Genomic DNA, 19,087 nt, shown 5'->3' on the forward strand with positions numbered 1-19,087 from the left:
ATCATCATCTGTGAGGGGGTGAGCACCAGACAGATGGGGAAGGGCCGGGTGCCTTGCAGCCTCCCCAGAGCAGGGACCTTTCCCTTGCACTGAGCTGTACTGCAGAGCTGCACCCCGAAACAGGCAATTTATTAATCATCATCTTTAAACACATCACTTTGAAACTATTTTTTTTTTTTTTTTTTTAGAACAGGTCATAGCTTTAAACAAACAAAACCAGAAAAGAATCAAGCTGAAGACATGATTTTTCAAAATAATTTAAAAATACTTTCTCTTACCAAAGACTCTTTCATCATTGATGTTTTTGATACAGAACCACAGCCCTGCTGGGAAAGTACACACGAGAATATGCAGATCAAAAAAGAAGGAAACCCATGTTGTAGGCTGATGCTCAGACACAGAGGCAATGATCGGGATGTGAATTTTCGCATACCTTTTTTAAAAAAAATTCAGTTCAAATTATTTTGAAAAGATAAAATTATTAAAACTTGTAAACATTAGGAATTCTGAAATTCATTTCACAGGAAGCATTTCAATTTAAAATGGCAAGTGCTCTATTCAGCAGAAATCTGATGAAACTTTTATACCAAAGAAGTCCCCTGGTCTTATTGTCCTTAGGAAGTATACGGTATACAGAGTTATTTAAAACACTATTATAAAGGATTATTTTCATACTAATTAAAAGCATGAAAATTATGGATGTTTTGTTTTATTATGGTCAAATATGAAGCCAAATTCACCAAAATGAAAACACACAGCTATGGAAGCCCCATCATTACATTTTGAAGAGATAATAATCCATGCCAGTAAGTTTCCCAGATTTTCAATATTGTATGTTGAAAGATTCTGCTCTACACAGAATATCTCCATTTTTTTAGTAAAGAAAGTTACAGCATTAAATATCAGACCAGTTACTGATGCCCTCACCTTCTTTTAGATGCTGAAAAAAATCAGGCCTTGTCTACACTTGGAAATACTTGTCAGCTAAACATGTCAAACACTCAGTGCAGACAAGGACAAAACTCTGTTTGATATTAAACACAGATATACATATGGACCTAATGTGGGGTGCTACAGGACCAAATGGTGAGGTATCAAACATATGTCCTTTTCTTCACTGAGATCTAGTTCTCAATCAAATCTGCATTGTGTATTTTAACACAAGATGATTTTCTAATGTAGACAAGCCCTCAAAAGTTTAATGCTTTGTATATAAATAGGCCATTTCATTTATAGCCAAAGAACAACATCTCTATGTTCTTCAAACAAATCTGAGGCTTCTTTGCTGACATCTATTCTACTACATTTATTACAGAGTTGGTACAGAATCTGTATGAGCTGGACTTAGGAACCTGAAAAAACCTGAACTGCAAAGTATGAAGCCTTCTTATCCCTGCTTTTAATCTTAAAAAAAAAAAAATCCACCAATTGAATTACACCTTAAATTCATTTGTCTGAAAAAAGTATCTTCAGTTTTATTCCTATTCTCCTGGATGGCTAACGAATCCAAGATTGGATTTTTAAAGGTTTACTAAAACCAAACGTTTTTACCTGTGAAAACATACATGAATAAACCAGAATTGTTCAAAGTAGACATCTGTATACACAAAACAGATGTGTGAACATAATAAACAGGCAACATGCAAGATCATATGTGCAACACCTCCGCAGTTTCGTGCAATGTCACACAATGAAAACAGCGTAAGTTTAAGGCTTTTAGTAATTTTTAAATGTGTCCTCAAGTGTTGGTATAACTTGGTTATTTTATGCCAAGAAGCAATACAATTTCATACAGAAAAATACACTATTACATATTCAAAGACTTCCAAAGAAGCAAGAAGTTTAACAGACAAATTAGTTAAATGGTTGCAAAGACAATTAAACAGTTACTACAAGTGCTCTCTTTAGAGAACTGATTAAAGCCCAATATATTCTCCTTGACTGATATAATAAATGGACTTGAGGATGAGGAGAGCAAAAGATTATTAGTTTTCAGTAGAATGTTACTGATACCTAAAAATTTGTATTCTTTATGCCTACTTACCCAGTGTCCCACAATGAATAAAATCTGCCACTCCAAGGAGCAATATAACCTGAAAAAGAGAATAGAGGAAAAAAAGCCAAAAACTTTTGCTGCCTAGGTATTTCAATGCAGTAATTTTTTCTAGCACAAAACCGATGAAATTTCATGAACTTGTAATATATGTGAACTAGACCTACTGCATTAGGCAGGCTATAAAGTCTACCAACCATGAAGATATTTCAGAAGTACACACTCTTACAGGATCACATTACACTCATGCAGTATCAAGGCATGCACACCTCCAAAATCAAAACAATGCAATAATAATTAAAATATTTCTGTAAGAATATGACACATGGCAACCTATACTCTGTAAAGAAGTATAAGAAAAAATACAATTTATAAGAAAGTATTTAATTCTTCTGAAATGTCTAGGCAGGAAACTGAGAACAAGTTACAGATAAAACACTAATATTCAATGAAACACTGGTTTCCTATTGTTTCTCTTCTGATGGATCTACATGTGGCATGGAATCGAAAAGCTGCTACTGGACATGCCGATCAGCTTTACTTTTTTTTTTTAAAACAAGCCTTTAGATACTTAAATATCATAAGATGAAAAGAAGCAGTTATCACGTGAAAGATAAAAATATTAAAAATTGTAAGTAAGATTATTCTTAAATTTTATTCCCACTCTCCCTGCAATGCTTTCAGCTCTGTCTGAAGACAGATAAAGACATGCCGAAACAAGAGAACGTTAAAGCCTTTTATTTACTATCCAAGTCTTTGTCTATGATTCAGTAAGTCTTCCCTCTATTTGATATTTAAAATCAGCATAATCTGACTGGAGGTTTTCGTTTAATGTCCAGTTTAGACATTTAAATATTTCAGTTAATGTTCTATGACAAGTCAGATCCTTCCCTTCAGTCTTCAGATGCAAAGCTTGCTCCCAAACCACTGCATGCGCAAGAAGGAGCTGCCAGCAGATGGGGAACTACCAGTTATGGTCTTCTCTGGATGTATCCAAAACATAAGGTTAGACAGCACCCAAGGGTGCTGAAAAAGTTGGTCAATGTGATAAGTGTGATAAGGGAAGCCCCTGGTGCCTGGGAAATGGTTAATAATACAACTCTAGGACAGGCAAGAAGGAATATGTAGGAAAATACAGGTCAGTAACCCAAGTCCCTGTAAGGATCATGGAGCATAGACTCCTGAAATATATTATTAAATGCTTTTCGAACCATTTTCCTCACTTCTCATTTATAAGCTGAAGAAGAATGGACTGGACAAACAGACTATTTGATGGGTTGAAAACTGGCTGTACTGACAAGTTCAAAGTAGTACTCAGTGGTTTGGGATCCAGCTGATGACCAGTAAAAAGTAAAAATATAACCCAGAGGCCAAAACAGTGAACAGTGCTAAACTGAAAAGAGTGGCTTGACATGCTTTATGGCAGGTAGGACTTCGCTCCAGAAACTCAAATCCCTTCTTCCAGGTGCTGCACCTGGGATACACGGTCCAGACACGGGCACCTTTCTGCAAGACGATTAACAAGAAAGTTGAGAGGGACCAGAGTTCTCTGACATGGTCAGGAGCTCAGATAAGACAGCATGTAAGTAGAAGCTGAGGTGACCAGGCTGGTTCCATCTAGTGAAGCAGTGATATTGACCAGTGAATTTCAGAAGTTGAAATCAACGCCTCCTAATAACTGCAACAGAAAATATTTCTTTCTGCATACTGAGGCCAGATTTTGGTTAGATATGACAGTCTGCAAATTTTTACTAAGTATTAGTTAGTAGAACCTGCTCGTGTACTGAAAATAAAATCACAAACCATCAAATTTTAGAAGACTTTCGAAGAAAAAGAGATGCTACATATTCTTTTGCAATAATGGTATCATACTTAACAAAAATAAAACTACTATTAAACAGTCCAAAACGTTAAAAAATTGATAGAAAAAAAAATTATGTTAGAAGCATTGCTAAAAAGCACAAGAAAGAAGTCAGTTAAAATAAAAACAAGTCTCAGGAAAGCATTTGTTTTGTTTCGTTATTTTCAAAATAAAACAGAACTGTATTTGAGGTATAATATTAAGATAATGCAGTTTAAACCAGGCAGAAGTCATTTGCATGGATGACATATATCTAGCTGCTAAAATAAGATTGCCTTTTCTTCATCAGGGGAAGGAAATATGGTATTAGATCACCAAGGAAGTGTGCTGTGGAATCAGAAGGTGGCACTGAGGCCTCTGGGGACAGCAACCAAGCAAAGACAAGCTTGTTTTTGAAAGATAGAGTACAACTGCCTTGAAGACTGGAGGCTGAACTCAGAAGTAAAGTAGAACTTACAGATTAATTCCAGTCATAGAGAAAATCAGATTCAAGCATTTCAGAAAGTAAGCAACCTGACCTTGACCTATCAATATTCTTCAGAACAGATTAGCTATACATATCTTCATAATATTCTTCAGCTATAGTTATGTTCTTCATCCAGTCTGACTTCTTAAATCATGATGAGGATTGTGGATAAACTTGAGATATTGGAATGATGCTACAAAGTTGTTGTTTCTGCAGCCCAGAAAGCACAGTGAATTCTACCACACAGAAACAGAAAGTAACATGGTTACTAGTTTGCTGTGGCATTGCCAACAACTAGTTTAGACTAAACCAAGTGCTGATCATCTGGGTTACCTGCTTCAAAGGTAAACTAGTTTCACTTTTATTTACCTGTGTACGTCAAGTAGATGACACTCAGGAATACAATACCAGCCGCTAGTGAGACACCCAAGAAGAACAATGTCTGAAATTCTTGCTTTGTTAATCTGTCTCTCAGATACTGCAAAAACGCATACGCCTGCAGCAGTGCAAAAACACCTAAAGAAAGAGGAAAGTTTTCATTTAAATGCTCAATAGCAGTAACAGCTGTTAAACCAATGGGCATATTTTGGCTATATTTGACTTAGAAAAAGAAATGTAAGGTACATCCCTTACATCTAAAAACTAGTGCAAAAATCGCTTTCTGAGAAATAGCCTCTAATACTTAACAGGGATGATACTCTCTTGCAATAACAGAAACTTGCAATGGGAGAAAATACTCTCAAAACATTCTTTGCCTATTATATCAAGAGCTCTGATACTCACCACGCCTTTGCTCCCAAATTAAATTGGGGTAAGGGCGAGAATCATCTGAAAACTAGATGGCGTTAATTATGACAAAAACACAGGCTAACACACCTAGACCTGGTAAAAAATTAAGACAGACTTCAGGCAACATAAAAGTAAGACATACAGAAATATATGGAAATTAAGCTATTGAACAAAAAAGGGAGATTTAATGAAAGGAAAATAAGCCCAACCAAACAAAAACCAACAAAACAAGTATTAAGTGATACAGACAACTGAGTTATATAAAGCTAGGGCTGAAAGACCAGAATGCACTGGGTAAGCACCCCACATCCTCAAAAAAGCTGTTCAGAGTTTCACAATAAACCAGAACATGATTTTCCTGTTGTTATTCATTTCAATGTATATAATCAGATCAATCCAATGGTTAGTCCACTCAGGAGAAAATAATTAGTCCATGGAGAAAAAAAAAATAGAACTCAAGTATGGTCTTCCTGCAATTTAACAATAAATTTCAGGCGCACCATGTCAAAATTCACTAGTCCTGAATTCCTAGAGAAAGACAGAAACTCTACTTACTAAATAACTGCAAAATTCTTCAGATGTAAAACATGGTTTGACAATCTTTACACTTTCCATGATATTCAGGTTGTTGAAAAAAAAATCCCAATTTTTAGAAGTGTTTTTCTGGTAAATTTTAATGCTATTCCAGTCGCTCTCCCAAATACATTTTTATAAGTGACTATTTATAACAAAAAACTCAAGGAATCTAACAAATCAAACTATGACACAAACAGTGTATGCAGCTAAACATAAAAGTATCCGTCTTAGTAGAGGTTATTGCTGTCAAGAAACCAAGGTGTCTGATTGTTAACAACCATTGAAAAAGCAACTTTAAGAAATAAAAAGAAGCAAACAAGATTGAAATAAGTTATTTAAAAATCAGCCTGCTGATTAATAATTTAAGTAATTTGTGTCTAACCCACTTAAAAAAAAATTACAGAAGACTTATCAACTCTAAAACCAAATTGCTCAGGAAAAACGTGTTTACCAATAAGGAATGTTTCAAGTGTACGATGCCCGAAGGCACTGTTATATTGCAAAACGGTAAAGATTACCAACATATAAAATAAATGCTTGTCAGAATGTGTAACTGATCCAGTGTTACGGAGGCATTTTACCTCCATTAGCTCGCACAAAGAAGAATAATGTGTCAATTGGAAAGAAAACTTCCTACAGACACTAAATTGTACCTCTTTAACAATCTGGTTTGTTAGTATGTGATACAAGGAAAAAAAGCCACAAGGGTCTGAGGTTTTCTTGTTCTAAACGGGCTGTTCGGAAGCAGACATTTTGTTTTCTTACCTGCAGCTGCCATGTGTTCACTTGTTCTAATTGGCTGAAAGCCCACAAAAGGTATCTGCATCGATAATATTAATCCCACAATGTAGAAAGTGCTATATGCTAGGAAAAAAAAAAAAAGAGTGAGAGGGGAGGAAGGGAAAGGTGGGAAGAGAATGAATTCACACATTCCACAAAGCACTGCTTCCATAGTAGAGCCCATCCTCCCCCCAAATTCAGTGACTCTGAAAAAGAACTGCATCATTCTAATTATTTCAGCCATCCTAATTACTTTTTCCTTCTTTGACTAGAATAAACCCGCCTGTTGCATCCGATTTTAGAGAAATTAGTAAAGTATTGTTGTGCCTAATTACACTTTTTCTCCTCCTAAGGAAGTGAACGGTCTATCTAAGATGGTCTAGCTTGGAAACAGGTTTCTTTTCCCATCTTTTTTTCGTGGGCCATGTGTGGGGGAAGAGTTCTCAGAGAACATGTGACAAAAGCAGCTTTCTGTATGAGGAGAAACTGAAGGGACCAGACCTCAAAAAGGCAAAACGTTTAAGAGTACGCCACCTATTTAGAAAATGCAAAGTAGTACACTTGTTCTTATTTAATCAAAGAGCAGAGGCATGCCAAGAAACTGAAAGGCAACAGAATTAAAAATTAATATTAACCATTTGTACTAATGGATGTATATCAACCATGGGGATTCTAACCTCCAAGAAAGTAGAGGTCAAGAACATAATTTATACTAATATTAGTATTAATAATATGAGTGATTATCATATATGGACTAAGATCCATATGCTTTGGTCCTTAGTATTCCAGGGTGAAGAAGAGAGGGAAGGGGAAGAAAGGAATACCAACTCCAAACAGCCATAAGTCTGATTACATTTGAAGTAACCAGCCATCTTAAAGTCCAAGTGAAGTTTTGTTCCTTTAGCGCCAAACAGCAATAATCCACCTCATGGATTTTTAAACACTCCTGCAAATCATAAACCACTGTCTTGGTTGTCAACTCGATCTTATGAAGAGATCCCTGCTCTGCCACAATCCTTTCCTAACCTCCAGGAGAACAGGCTTGGGAACGCAGCCCCATTTACCAGAGGTACTGTTTGCACAGCACCTGTGTAGTCTTACTGGGGGATTACGCTTTCCAAAAATCACAGAAGTGACTGTGATGGTACTTCCAACCACTTGCTGTTGTCTTCTCTGGTGTATTCTTTCAAGCATCTGCATTGCATTACTTGGTCTAGCTATTGATCTATTCCCTCTCACGTCACCAAAATATATTTCTGCTGTAGGAAGCTCAATTTTTTGAAGAATTCACCAGAACATAAATCATTTACTGTACTATGAAAGTGTTACAACACTGCCATCCTGTGGAAGTTCAATGATTGGCATAAATCACTACATTTCACATTTGTTAGACCATTGTAAATCATCATTTTTAAGCTTAGTCCTGCAACTGTTTTACTTTCTATGTCCACTGTGTCCCTTCCTCCATTTCTTCAAACAGCTATCACATACACCTGCCTGGTATTGAGAGAGAAAGAAGAGGAAAAGAAAAAAAAAAGGGTAATGTACTCAGCAATGCAATTTTTCTAGGAGCTTAAAATTTGTCAAGGTGATATATCATCAGGAGCTTTCCATATTCCTTTACATTCTACTGTTTGCACAGTCTTTGCAAAACTGAGTCTTGCAAGTCTCTGCAACCTATTTTCATGGTTAGAACTTTGATTAGGTCAACAAAAAAACCATTCTGACCTACTGTGGATAAATTCATTTCACAAACAATCTTGCACAAACACAGGAAGAACCTACCGAAAAACTTCTCCAGAGAGTACAATCAAATACCTGACCACAAACTTTCAATTAATGTATTATAATCACCAGAAATAGACAGTAATACTCCCAAGTTTTAGAATACTGGAGTACTTTATATAGATATATATGCCAACGCACTATTTAGATTATAAAATCCAATATATAGAACAAGGAATTACTGAAATTAAACTTTAAATTCTGGAAGATCCTTAAGTGGTTTTGTTACTAAATATTTTCAAAAGTATACAGAACTTCAAAATTGTACAGAAAAAAAAGCCCAACAAACCAGATTGAAGTGAAAATTACCAAGCCTCTAAAGTGTGCAAGCGTGATTTAAATCTATATCGGTACCTTTCCAAATGTAAAACCGTTTACTTTTAAAACATATAAACTGTAAGACAAATTAGAAGTACAACAGTAGAACATAAAAACAATGGTTCCTGTATCTGAATAAAGAGGTTTTTAACCTAAGTGTTGCTAATACACTGGAAGCGTGTTTGTTCTTAATTATTAAGTAAAGTAAGATATGAAAGGAAGATACTGACTATTGTCAAGACAAAGAAGAAAAGCACAGCTTAAGCTTTCAAATTGAGCTAGCATGATCACCATTGATGCCAAGTGGGTCAGAAGTTACCTGGCTGATAAATTCATCTGCATGCAATTAATAAAATATTTTAAACTTGGCAAAAGGTTCACATTCTTGGAAATTTGTACTCATTAAATTATTCTGAATTACACCGCCAGGCATATCAGATCATGTCCCATTAACCTTTTCTTCGGTGTATGAACATCCACATGAAACAGACATACCAGGAAACAATCAAAGTTGTAAAAAACTTAGTGCTGCCAAATATTGTTCTCTACATTTTTGCTATTATGTTAAACATTCACTGTTACTAGAGTTAGGCTTGTGCTGATTAAAATAAAATTAAGGAACTGATCTAGAGATTAAAAGCACCAAAATTCTCAGTAATAGTAAAATGTATGCAGATTTTACTAGTTGCTATCAGCTGGCAATAGTTTACAAGAGTTTTAGATGCACATTGGTAGTTTTTTGAGAATTATGAGACTGCCGCAAGCACACGAGCAATTGCATATCACAGAAACTCCAAAAGTATCTCTATTCTCCCTGTTTCAATGAGCATTTGTAAACTTTTCTCCCTATCTGAATAGCTTGGAAGTAAAGTACACTCGAATTTCTTCTCAGAAGTACTTGAACATTCTTACCTGTTTCACAAAAACATCCTATTAAATCAATGTAAAAAATCACATACTAATGCGAGACGTACAGACTTCTCTGTGTCAGACTTCTCATGAAAGCTCAAAGAAGCCAGCAGTTGCAAGGAAACAGCAGAGCAGCAATCACATTTTCATTTTGACAGCTCTGCTGAAGTACACCTCCCTCACAGCTGAAGGGCAATAACATCTCAAAACACTGTAGCTATTTGCAAAACAAATGTCTGCCAAAGCCTTTAATTCATATGAAACTGCAGCACTGTTTTCCCCAGATGAGTTCAAAGACCAGTTCATTGAAAGCTGAAAAATCAAGAGTACTTATTCTTTATTGTTTCTTGTTACCACATCGCTTCAGGATTTTATAATTAGTAGATTTAATTTTCTCTTGCCTAAGTCACAGAAACTGGAAAATTAAAATATTCAATAAAACAATTTTAAAAGCAAACCAAGATAAATTACATTCCCTTTAAGTTACGAAGAAATAGTTAATGAAGTAATGCTAACACTGAAAATTAAAGGTAGGTTAGAGGGTTTCTTTTTCCTCCTTTAAAAAAAAAATTCCATTTCTGAATTACATAAATAGATCAACAAAGAAGCATGAAACCAATATTTATGGTTTTGGTAATAAAAATACAAAACTTAACTTGAGTAAATTGAGTAATGATTACAGTATATAATGGTTCAAATATATATGTAAATATAGTAATTTCTCCTGCAGGCACTAAAAAAAGACATAAAATAACTACAAATGCAAAGATAAAACAGTATTAAAATGGGTAGCAAAAATATATTTACAACTATGAAACATACTGTGATATTATACTTTGATTCATGTTATGTTTTCAAACTATCTATTGCAAAGATTGCACATTAGGGAGTCAAAAATACTCGCACTAACTTATAAATCTTTGAATAACCAAACTGTTTATAATTTATTTAAATCACACATCTACACCACGGCCAACTGATTTAACTGCTAAGTCTCTGTAAGAACAGTTTACAGAGTATTTAAATGTCAGGGAAACAAATTAAAAAATTAGTCACCTAAGATCATTATTCACACATTCCTGAAACTGGAAGGAAAGCTGACCCATTAACCCAATAAAATCTTAAGGATTCACATGGAGTGGACAGATTCATACACAACATTTTTAGTCTAGGTTATATAAAATGTAGATGGCTGATTAAAATGCCCTATGTTTTTTCTCACATACATCACAATATACTGTATGTCTGCATAATTTCTGCTGCGCAACTGTTTAAAAATAACAATTGTTTAGCATACTAGGAAATTATGAATATATGAAACATTATTACAGACACATACATAATATATACATAAAACATATTAAAAGGATTCTACAAGTACCAAACGATCCATTTTTTCCTTTCAGTGCACTAGAAAGGAGAAAGCTAATTACCACCTACAGGTATGAATTTTGGAAATTTTTCCCAAGTTGTAGAGAAAAACTGACTAAAATCAGTAAACAAATTAATAAAATGCAACCTGATATGCAATTACTTACTTAAGTCCCACATAATACAAAACACATCAGTATAATTAATATCTCACAATTAAACATTTAAGAATGACTGTTCAATGAACAAAACCTACCGATGTAGACCCTCCTGCTGTATCTCTGCATCAGCAATAGAACAAACACATGCAGTGGAATAAGGTTGATGATGAAAACATAACCACCCCATGCAGAGACCTATGAGAAATGGAAAAAAAATTAGAGGTGAAAATACCTGCAAATTCTTAGGAAAGTCCATACTGGATTTATACATCCTGATGGTCTAACAAGAAAACACAAACCCCATCTAGACAAGCAGTCAGAACTACTAGTAACGCCATCAGAATATTTCTCAATATTTATTATTACAAACAAACAAAACCCAAACAAAACACCCACAACTATAAAACCCCCACATATCAAAGTATTAAAGACTTTTGAAATGGGCTGGTGGATTTTCAAGGCTTTCTTTCCTGTATCTCCTCCTCCTCCCAAGCTAATCTGGTCACACTGGCAAAAAAGAATGTGGTGCTGGGGGCTTTTCCCCATGGTGAAGGTTGCAGCACAAGGCAGTGGTATGACTCCCATGTAGGATCCAAAATCCTCCTTTGACATCCAGCTTTAGCACCACGCTCTGCACTTTTTGCTGGGTCAGTATCTCCAGCCAGAGAGGAGAAAGGCAGCACAGTACATCTCTGGGAGCAAAACTGCAGCACAGCAGCCCCTGCAGGTCACAGCATAAGGAGGTGGATGCACAGCAAGGCAGGGCTGAGCACTGTGCAACGGTGTATAACAATATCCTGGATATTGCAAACCTGTAGTAACAGCAGCACTTGAGAAGCACTTCGATGATGTACTTAGAACTGAAACACTACAATGTTATCAATATATCACTGATGGCTGGTTTAGATAAAGATTTAATCAACTATCATTACAACGTGTTATCTAAATTTCTAACATACTTAGAAGGGCTAACGTTGACTAGACAATCTGTATTTTAACACGTTCTCTTGTCAAATTACAGTCTAGACTTCTCCCGTATGTACCATGCCTACCCTAGATCTTCCTTTTTAGAATGCAGTGGCTAATGTGGCTTTCACTTTAATTGTACTTTAGGTCTAGGATTAATGTAGGTATTTTTAAACCCCTAGTATCCAAAAAGAAACCCAAATGACTACGTTCTATAAAACAGGTTCTAAAATAAGGACACAGCCAAGTACTACTGGTTTTGGATAGTAATAGTAGAAAACCCAACGTTTCAAAATTGGGAGTAACCGACTCAGACAATGTGAAATAAGTAGAACAGAAATCTTCTAAGTTTTCTAGAAACTCATTTCAGATTATCATGATCCTACTGCGAAACTACTTGCATGAAGCATCATTGTTTACACAGGCAAGTTTATTTAAGGGAAAAAAATATTATATGAAGACAGGTAAGACAGAATAGAATAAGAACAAACATGCAATTAGGACACTGTCATATTTAGTGAAAGGTTTGGATGAAGCAGGTAGCAGACAATTTGTATGGACAAGAGACCTGTATCTCTAATTCTCATAATATTAAACCAAATCTAAGCATTGAAAATTGTACTGAACTGAAGATGCACTTTGGAACTTAAAAAAAACAAAACTGAGGCATCCTCATAGATTGGCAAAGAGTGGAAACATGCTATTACTCCTACAAGGATTGCTTCAATGTAAAGCTTTATTTTATCTTACCTCGTCATAAAAAGCTATCCAAAGCAGAAGTTGTTGAAGTCAAATAAATGCTAAAAATATAAACGCAAGGAAAAAGCTCTTCTCCTTATAGAATGTCATGCAATGCTATGAGTCAAATTACCACAGTGAGTTAGGTATATATTTTAAGCAGATTTAGTTATCGAGAAATATTTCCATCAGTCTGTGCAATATCCATCCTGCTTTCAACAAGCTGTTCTATGAACTCCCCATGCACGGACTGAGTCTTAATACACTTCAAAACTGTGATTTGATAGAATTTTCAACTTACACTGAAAACATAACTAATTCCATCAGAGAAAGACAAATAGTATAATTACACCTTTTCCTAAAAATTTACCTAAGCAAAATGTCAAGGAGAGCATCTTAACAAAACTCTTTCCCAAAGGGAAATACAATATATGGAAAGCCACAACCAGGGATGAAGTAGGTACACTCTGTAAGCAACAAAATTCTATCATCCAATCACTGAGGCTAGGCTATGGACAAATCTTAACCTTTCACTAGGTGACAGTACTTAAAAAGAAAATAAAAGATAAAACATGAATTTACATTCAAACATTGAACATCATGATGATGACACTGATTCCGTAAGTTCTGTCACCATGCACATCCTAGATCCCATCCCCTCCTTCTCGTACAGTCCCACAGACCAAGACACTAGTCAGACTAAGATGGTAAGAACTTGTTAGCGTGTGATTTTTCAGCAGTAAAGTTGTAAATGTATTGTATTTGTTATTTGTAGATTAATCAAGAACACTTTTTTACTGATTTTTTACTGCACATCAGTCTGTACTAAACCTACAGGATCTCTTCACTGTAATGCTATATGAACAGCAACGCTGTGTATAAAGAAGTGGTTGTTTATTTAATCACTTGGCAGAATGGAGGAGAAATAGGGGAGGAAATAAATGTACTCTTCATAGGCGATAGCTATCCTTTTTGGCAACATACACAGGACTATTATTTGCTATATTAACAGCAAAAATCTCCCAGAAAATCCAATGAACATTAAAGCTAGAGGAAATCTAGGCAGCATCCAGGTAACCTCTGAATTAACCTTGTGCTATAAATTAAGGCACGCAAAATGGTTCTAAAGTTCCTTTTTCTTGGAAGCCTAGCTACCTGACTGTAGAAAAACAAATATTTGAGACCTCAATCTTAACTGACACCACGCAATTAGTTTGACTGTCCCACCACTGGCTATTTTGAGGCAAATTTATTTTTCATTTGGCCATTTAAAAAAAAAAAAAAAAAGTGTATCAGTTAGTGGAAAAAAGGACTTTTGACTGATTCATACAGGAAAATTCTTCAAGTCTAAGTTTTCAGAAAATGGGGGGGACCAATTCCCCCCATTTTGCTATTAGTTTTATTTCCTCAATTTTACTACCATTTTCCACCTCTGTTAGCACTTAGCAACATCTCTACAATAGCCTCCATTTTCACAGATCAAGAATGAAAAGGGACTTCATGATAGTTTAACCTGACATTGAATTCCTTCATCAGTTCTTGTGGTAAGCTTTAGTTTACAGCATAATTATACCCAAATAAATAGCTTACAAAGTTATCCTGACTCCTAAAGTTTGCCTATAAATTTCAAATAACATTATTGTGTTCTAGTAATAATGACACACAGACACATGAATATCAAAATTCCACCTTCATTCACCTGCACCAAAACAAAAATCCCACTAAATCAGAGTACCTATTTACAGCTTAGGATAAATTTGCAAGTAAAGTTATTACACTGAAGAGGTTTTCGAAAAATTGTTTTCATTGTATTTATTTAAATACTTTAAATTTTGAAATACTACTTTTTTTTTTTACCCATATATTTAAGGTTTTAATCGTAATATGAAACAACAGTTTTATATTATGGCTCCAACAAAGATTAAAATCTCCTTCCTTTGTTCTTTGTCAACATATGGATTATGTAAGCTCTACTCATATAGTTTAGCTATTATATATATAAAGGAAAGGCTTACCATGTAAAAGTAGGATAGACAGCAGCAGATTGTCCAAAAGACCGACCCAGTTTTCACAGACTTCACCTTTAAAAAGAAACAAGTATTTAAGAATGACAAAAAAAATACTAGAAAATATTCCATCATTTCATTCCAAAACAACTATAAAGAGAACTTCTTTAGCACATATCAAGTTATATTTTGTATGCTTCTGAACTGATGCCCGTAAAACCAAACCACAAGCACAATTAATTTACATACAAAACAGCTCATATCTATCTCTCTAGTTAAAGCAGAAGCAGGATGCAATGCAACTTTCTGCTTCGTGATCTGAGGTAGAAAGGTAGTTGCAATGCCTCTGTGCTACATCATCTGAGACATTAGACCACTTAGTAAGTGTAGACCATCCATGGTTTACTTTGGCTGGCATGAGACCCAACTCTTTGATTATAGATATAAGGCCTATTCTGTAATTTTAATTTAAGGTTAATGAGAACATCTAGATACTACTAAAGGTTTAGCAGGATCATTAACTGGCCCAGGATTATGATTTTGTACAAAACAGATGGTGGTGATTGTGGTGTGGGAAAACAGGAATGAAAAACTGACATTAACTAAAGCTAGAAAGTTATCTATGAAGTATATTTGATTCGCACACAGTTCTACATGAGATCATGCAAGCATTATTGCACTATGCAGTTTAGTTAAATATGAATTCCATAAGAACAGATAACTGCTATCCTGTCTCAGTTGTTATAAAGTAACAACACAGGTTAATTCCATTATTGTTATGCAACACGATGTGCCTTTACAGGTGCAGTTTATTCAAGTCCAGAATTAAAAATCCCGCATTTAGGCAACACCAGTCAGTCATGAGAAACTTGAATTCCTTTCCATTCCTACCAACAATATCCCATCTGAAATATTCTAAAGCTAAAACACTTGTAAGCATGCATCTGGTTATAAAAAGTAGAACTCTTGACAAAATCATGGGAAAAGCTGTAATGACACTCAAATGAAAAGTATATGCATTCAAGGAACGCAACAAGAGACAGTACCATACAGTGTCTATGCTGAATTAACAATATTATTATGCTATTTCTGATATTTCCAAGATAGATGCAATAGTCCAGAAAAACTCCAGCTTGCTTAAACTCCTTCATACAAAACTGCATTACAGATGTAATTCTACAGATGAAGGAGTGACAGACAAGCTGTACCAGCAAATAGGCCAATTAGAAGACATTGGACTACTTTTTTTTTTTTTTTTTAAGCATGCAAGCAATATCAATATCTTTCTCTGGACAGATTTGAGTATCTAATTTGGATGCCTAAGTCAAAGCCCAGACCCTCCACACAGTCAAAAGCTTCTCCAGAAGACAATTCAAAGCACTTCATATTCGGAGTCTACTGCTTTTCACCAGCTAAATAAGGAAGCTAAAGTTTGACGCTCACATAATATTAATACCTTCAAAGAGAGACACAGAAACAACCCTTCCATTTACTTTAAATTTACAGACATCATTATTCTTATAGTCATCATTATTCTTATTACTACTACTACAGGATACACATACTTCAGTTAAACAGCACTTTTACATGGCAAAATAAAGAGCATGATTATGGAGTGGTTCAGATCATGTGACTTCTCAGTACTTGCCTGATCACAAGCCAGGGGGAAGAGGGATGAGAGGAAGGAAAAGAAGAATTCAACGGATTCTAAGAAAAGTCAGTCATTTGGTTGGAGGAGGAACCAAAGATCCTTTCCAAAGCAAAAGACTCAGCAATTACTTACCCATAAATAGTATGTGAACTGCAGTGCAAAAATAGCTATGCCTTCATTGTCGAATGATCCTGCTACTGATCGGGATATGTAACCTGGAACTATGGCAATAAAACAGGCAGCTAAAAGCCCTGCTCCCTGGTTCCACAGTTCTCTGGTGAGCAGGAAAGTAGAAATAGCTGTAAGGCCGCTAAAAACTGGTGCTAGGAACACACATACATCTCTTATATGGACTGTCACGTTAAGCATATTTAAAATCCAATGTATAAGGCCTGCTGTCACCATCAGTCCTGGATATACCTAAAACGAGGGAAAAAAAAACAAAACAGAACACTAGGTTATTTCAGAAAACTATCACGGTAGGTTTATTTGCACATAATTCAAAATGAAACAGTCATTTCTTAAGCTGATATAAGCTGTGAACGGGTAAAACTAATGGAATTATTTTAATGCTACTTTAATCACGTTTTGACAACAGCGCTAAATACCAGAGATTCTTTAAATTTTATCCAAATGCTAACAATTACATATAATCCATTCTGTAAATGAATAAGCAGCATACAGATAATATCCTATCTTGCCTGACATTTATCATATAATGAGAAGAATTTCTTGTTAAGGTATGGGAGCAGAAGCAAATGTTTGCAAGAGAATTTCAAGCCAGCTAACAGCTTTAAGAAAAAAAAAAAACCACAACCCTCCAAATCCTAAGACAACAAGAAACCCAACCACATTGCCCAGCTCTATCCATTTTCCTCCAAAGTATACCATGCCACTCTTTCACCTCTTGTTACCCATGGAGAAATAAAATAGACATCAACTAGATTTTTTTTTAATCTGAAAAGCTGATAGACAGTCACTTGAGTATTACATATTTACAGGATGTCTATAGACATCTTTGGATAGGAAGGATTAAAATAAAGTCCTATAAAATTGAATTAAGATGTCCTCCAGGAAAGGTAGTATGGACTTACACAAATCTACTGAACCCATCAAAGAATATTGGAGAACTTTAAAATATTCTTAATAGGAATTCTAACCTCCCACATGTATCAACATGAGAAAAACCAGTACGTACTAGAAAAGTTAACATGCACTTCATCTGCCTCAGTTTCTTTCAGAAGCTAAGAAGGGTGTTGTACTAAATTAAATTAACAGATGACAGAATGTTCCCTTGCATATATCCTGGAGGGCTGGTTTTCAAGATAAACTATTAAAACATAATATACCACGTGACTTGCAAAATAATGTATGCAATCAACACTTCAATTCTATTTCCTAAGGGGTTTTACTACATGTAAGGTATGGAAAAAACACATATATATGTTACAAAGAGTCTCAAGTATAAGATACTAAAACACATGGTGATCTAATTGTTACAAAAAACTTAGTAAATGCATTTAAGTGGTATGCACTATAATTTAAAAAGTTTTAACACACTTTTCACATATTAACACCTGGCTGTGTTACTTGGTTACTTGGTTCTACTGATGAACAATATTTGTATTCTGAGTTGATAATATTGTTTTATACACCTGTCTTGTAAATTGCATCCATACCTATCCTACCCACTCCCAACGGTTCATACAGGTATCCTGCTGGTTTAATTTCAGAAGGTCTTTTCCCAGTGTAATCTTAAGATTTTCCATACACGCATGAAGTCCACTCAGCATATACCACTAGATTAAAACTTGTGCTTCAAGAGATTTCTATAACTGTTTTTAAAACAAAAGTTGGTTGGTTTTTTTGTTGTGTTTTTTTGTTTTTTTTTTTTTTTTTCATTTCATACACTAGAATTACAGGAATTATGATACCCTTATTTATTACTATTAGAAGTTTATATGTAAGGAAGTAAAACTCAGTTCTGTATTTCTTGTCCACAGTATGCTGTTAGATAAAAACTAAAGTATGTTGAATTACTGTCTTAGTTCCTGCAGCTAAAAATCAAAAACATCTTGCTATTCCCTCTGCAGCAATTTGACAATTAAAAGCATATTTTATTACGGTTCTCCTTTTATCAATGTTGAATTTGTATTCAAAGTTAAAAAAAAAAACTTACTGCAAAGTAAGTTTTTTATTACAATACTTACAGTTCCACCTACTATTCTTCCCAGTGGATACCATGCTCTTTCATCAAACCAATTTAAAAACTCATAAAACCCATGGGATGCAAGATGATGTGTTGATCTATAGTTAAACCTAGAATGAAAGAGGAAAAGAAGGGGGGAGGGGGAGATAAAAATCAAGAACCTAAGTTATAGGCATACCTTAAGTAATCTGTTTTCTAAGACGTAGGAAGTAATTAAACTTTAGCATCTCATTTAGTATAACGGTCCTCTCTAAATCTATAGAGTTTGAAAGTAATTTACTAAGCTCTCAGTTACTAACCATTATATTTTCTTCATTTCTACAACCAATGTATATACACAGATGAAATGTTACATTTTTGGGGTTTTTTTTGTTAACTTTTTAATAAAGTTTTCTATCATTCTGACAAACATGTCTCTCATATTCTGCATTCCCTTTTAAAGCTAGTT

The 19,087-nt window shown here is 34.8% G+C and overlaps 1 protein-coding gene across 2 annotated transcripts in view; it reads right to left on the reverse strand.

Annotated features, from left to right (window-relative positions):
• The window catches only part of STT3B (STT3 oligosaccharyltransferase complex catalytic subunit B), a 52,677-nt gene that overhangs the window by 11,757 nt on the left and 21,833 nt on the right, over positions 1-19,087 (reverse strand). For both annotated transcript variants that reach the window (XM_065830804.2, XM_071804923.1), the window contains exons 2-9: positions 18,641-18,749; positions 16,563-16,850; positions 14,789-14,854; positions 11,165-11,264; positions 6,511-6,609; positions 4,750-4,896; positions 2,045-2,093; positions 279-433 (exon numbers count right to left, since the gene is read on the reverse strand). In XM_065830804.2, coding sequence (XP_065686876.1) covers positions 279-433; positions 2,045-2,093; positions 4,750-4,896; positions 6,511-6,609; positions 11,165-11,264; positions 14,789-14,854; positions 16,563-16,850; positions 18,641-18,749 — 1,013 coding nt within the window. The remainder of the gene's footprint in view (positions 1-278; positions 434-2,044; positions 2,094-4,749; positions 4,897-6,510; positions 6,610-11,164; positions 11,265-14,788; positions 14,855-16,562; positions 16,851-18,640; positions 18,750-19,087) is intronic.

The sequence above is a fragment of the Patagioenas fasciata genome, chromosome 2 (genome assembly GCF_037038585.1).
Source record: "Patagioenas fasciata isolate bPatFas1 chromosome 2, bPatFas1.hap1, whole genome shotgun sequence".
Taxonomy (NCBI): Eukaryota; Metazoa; Chordata; class Aves; order Columbiformes; family Columbidae; genus Patagioenas; species Patagioenas fasciata.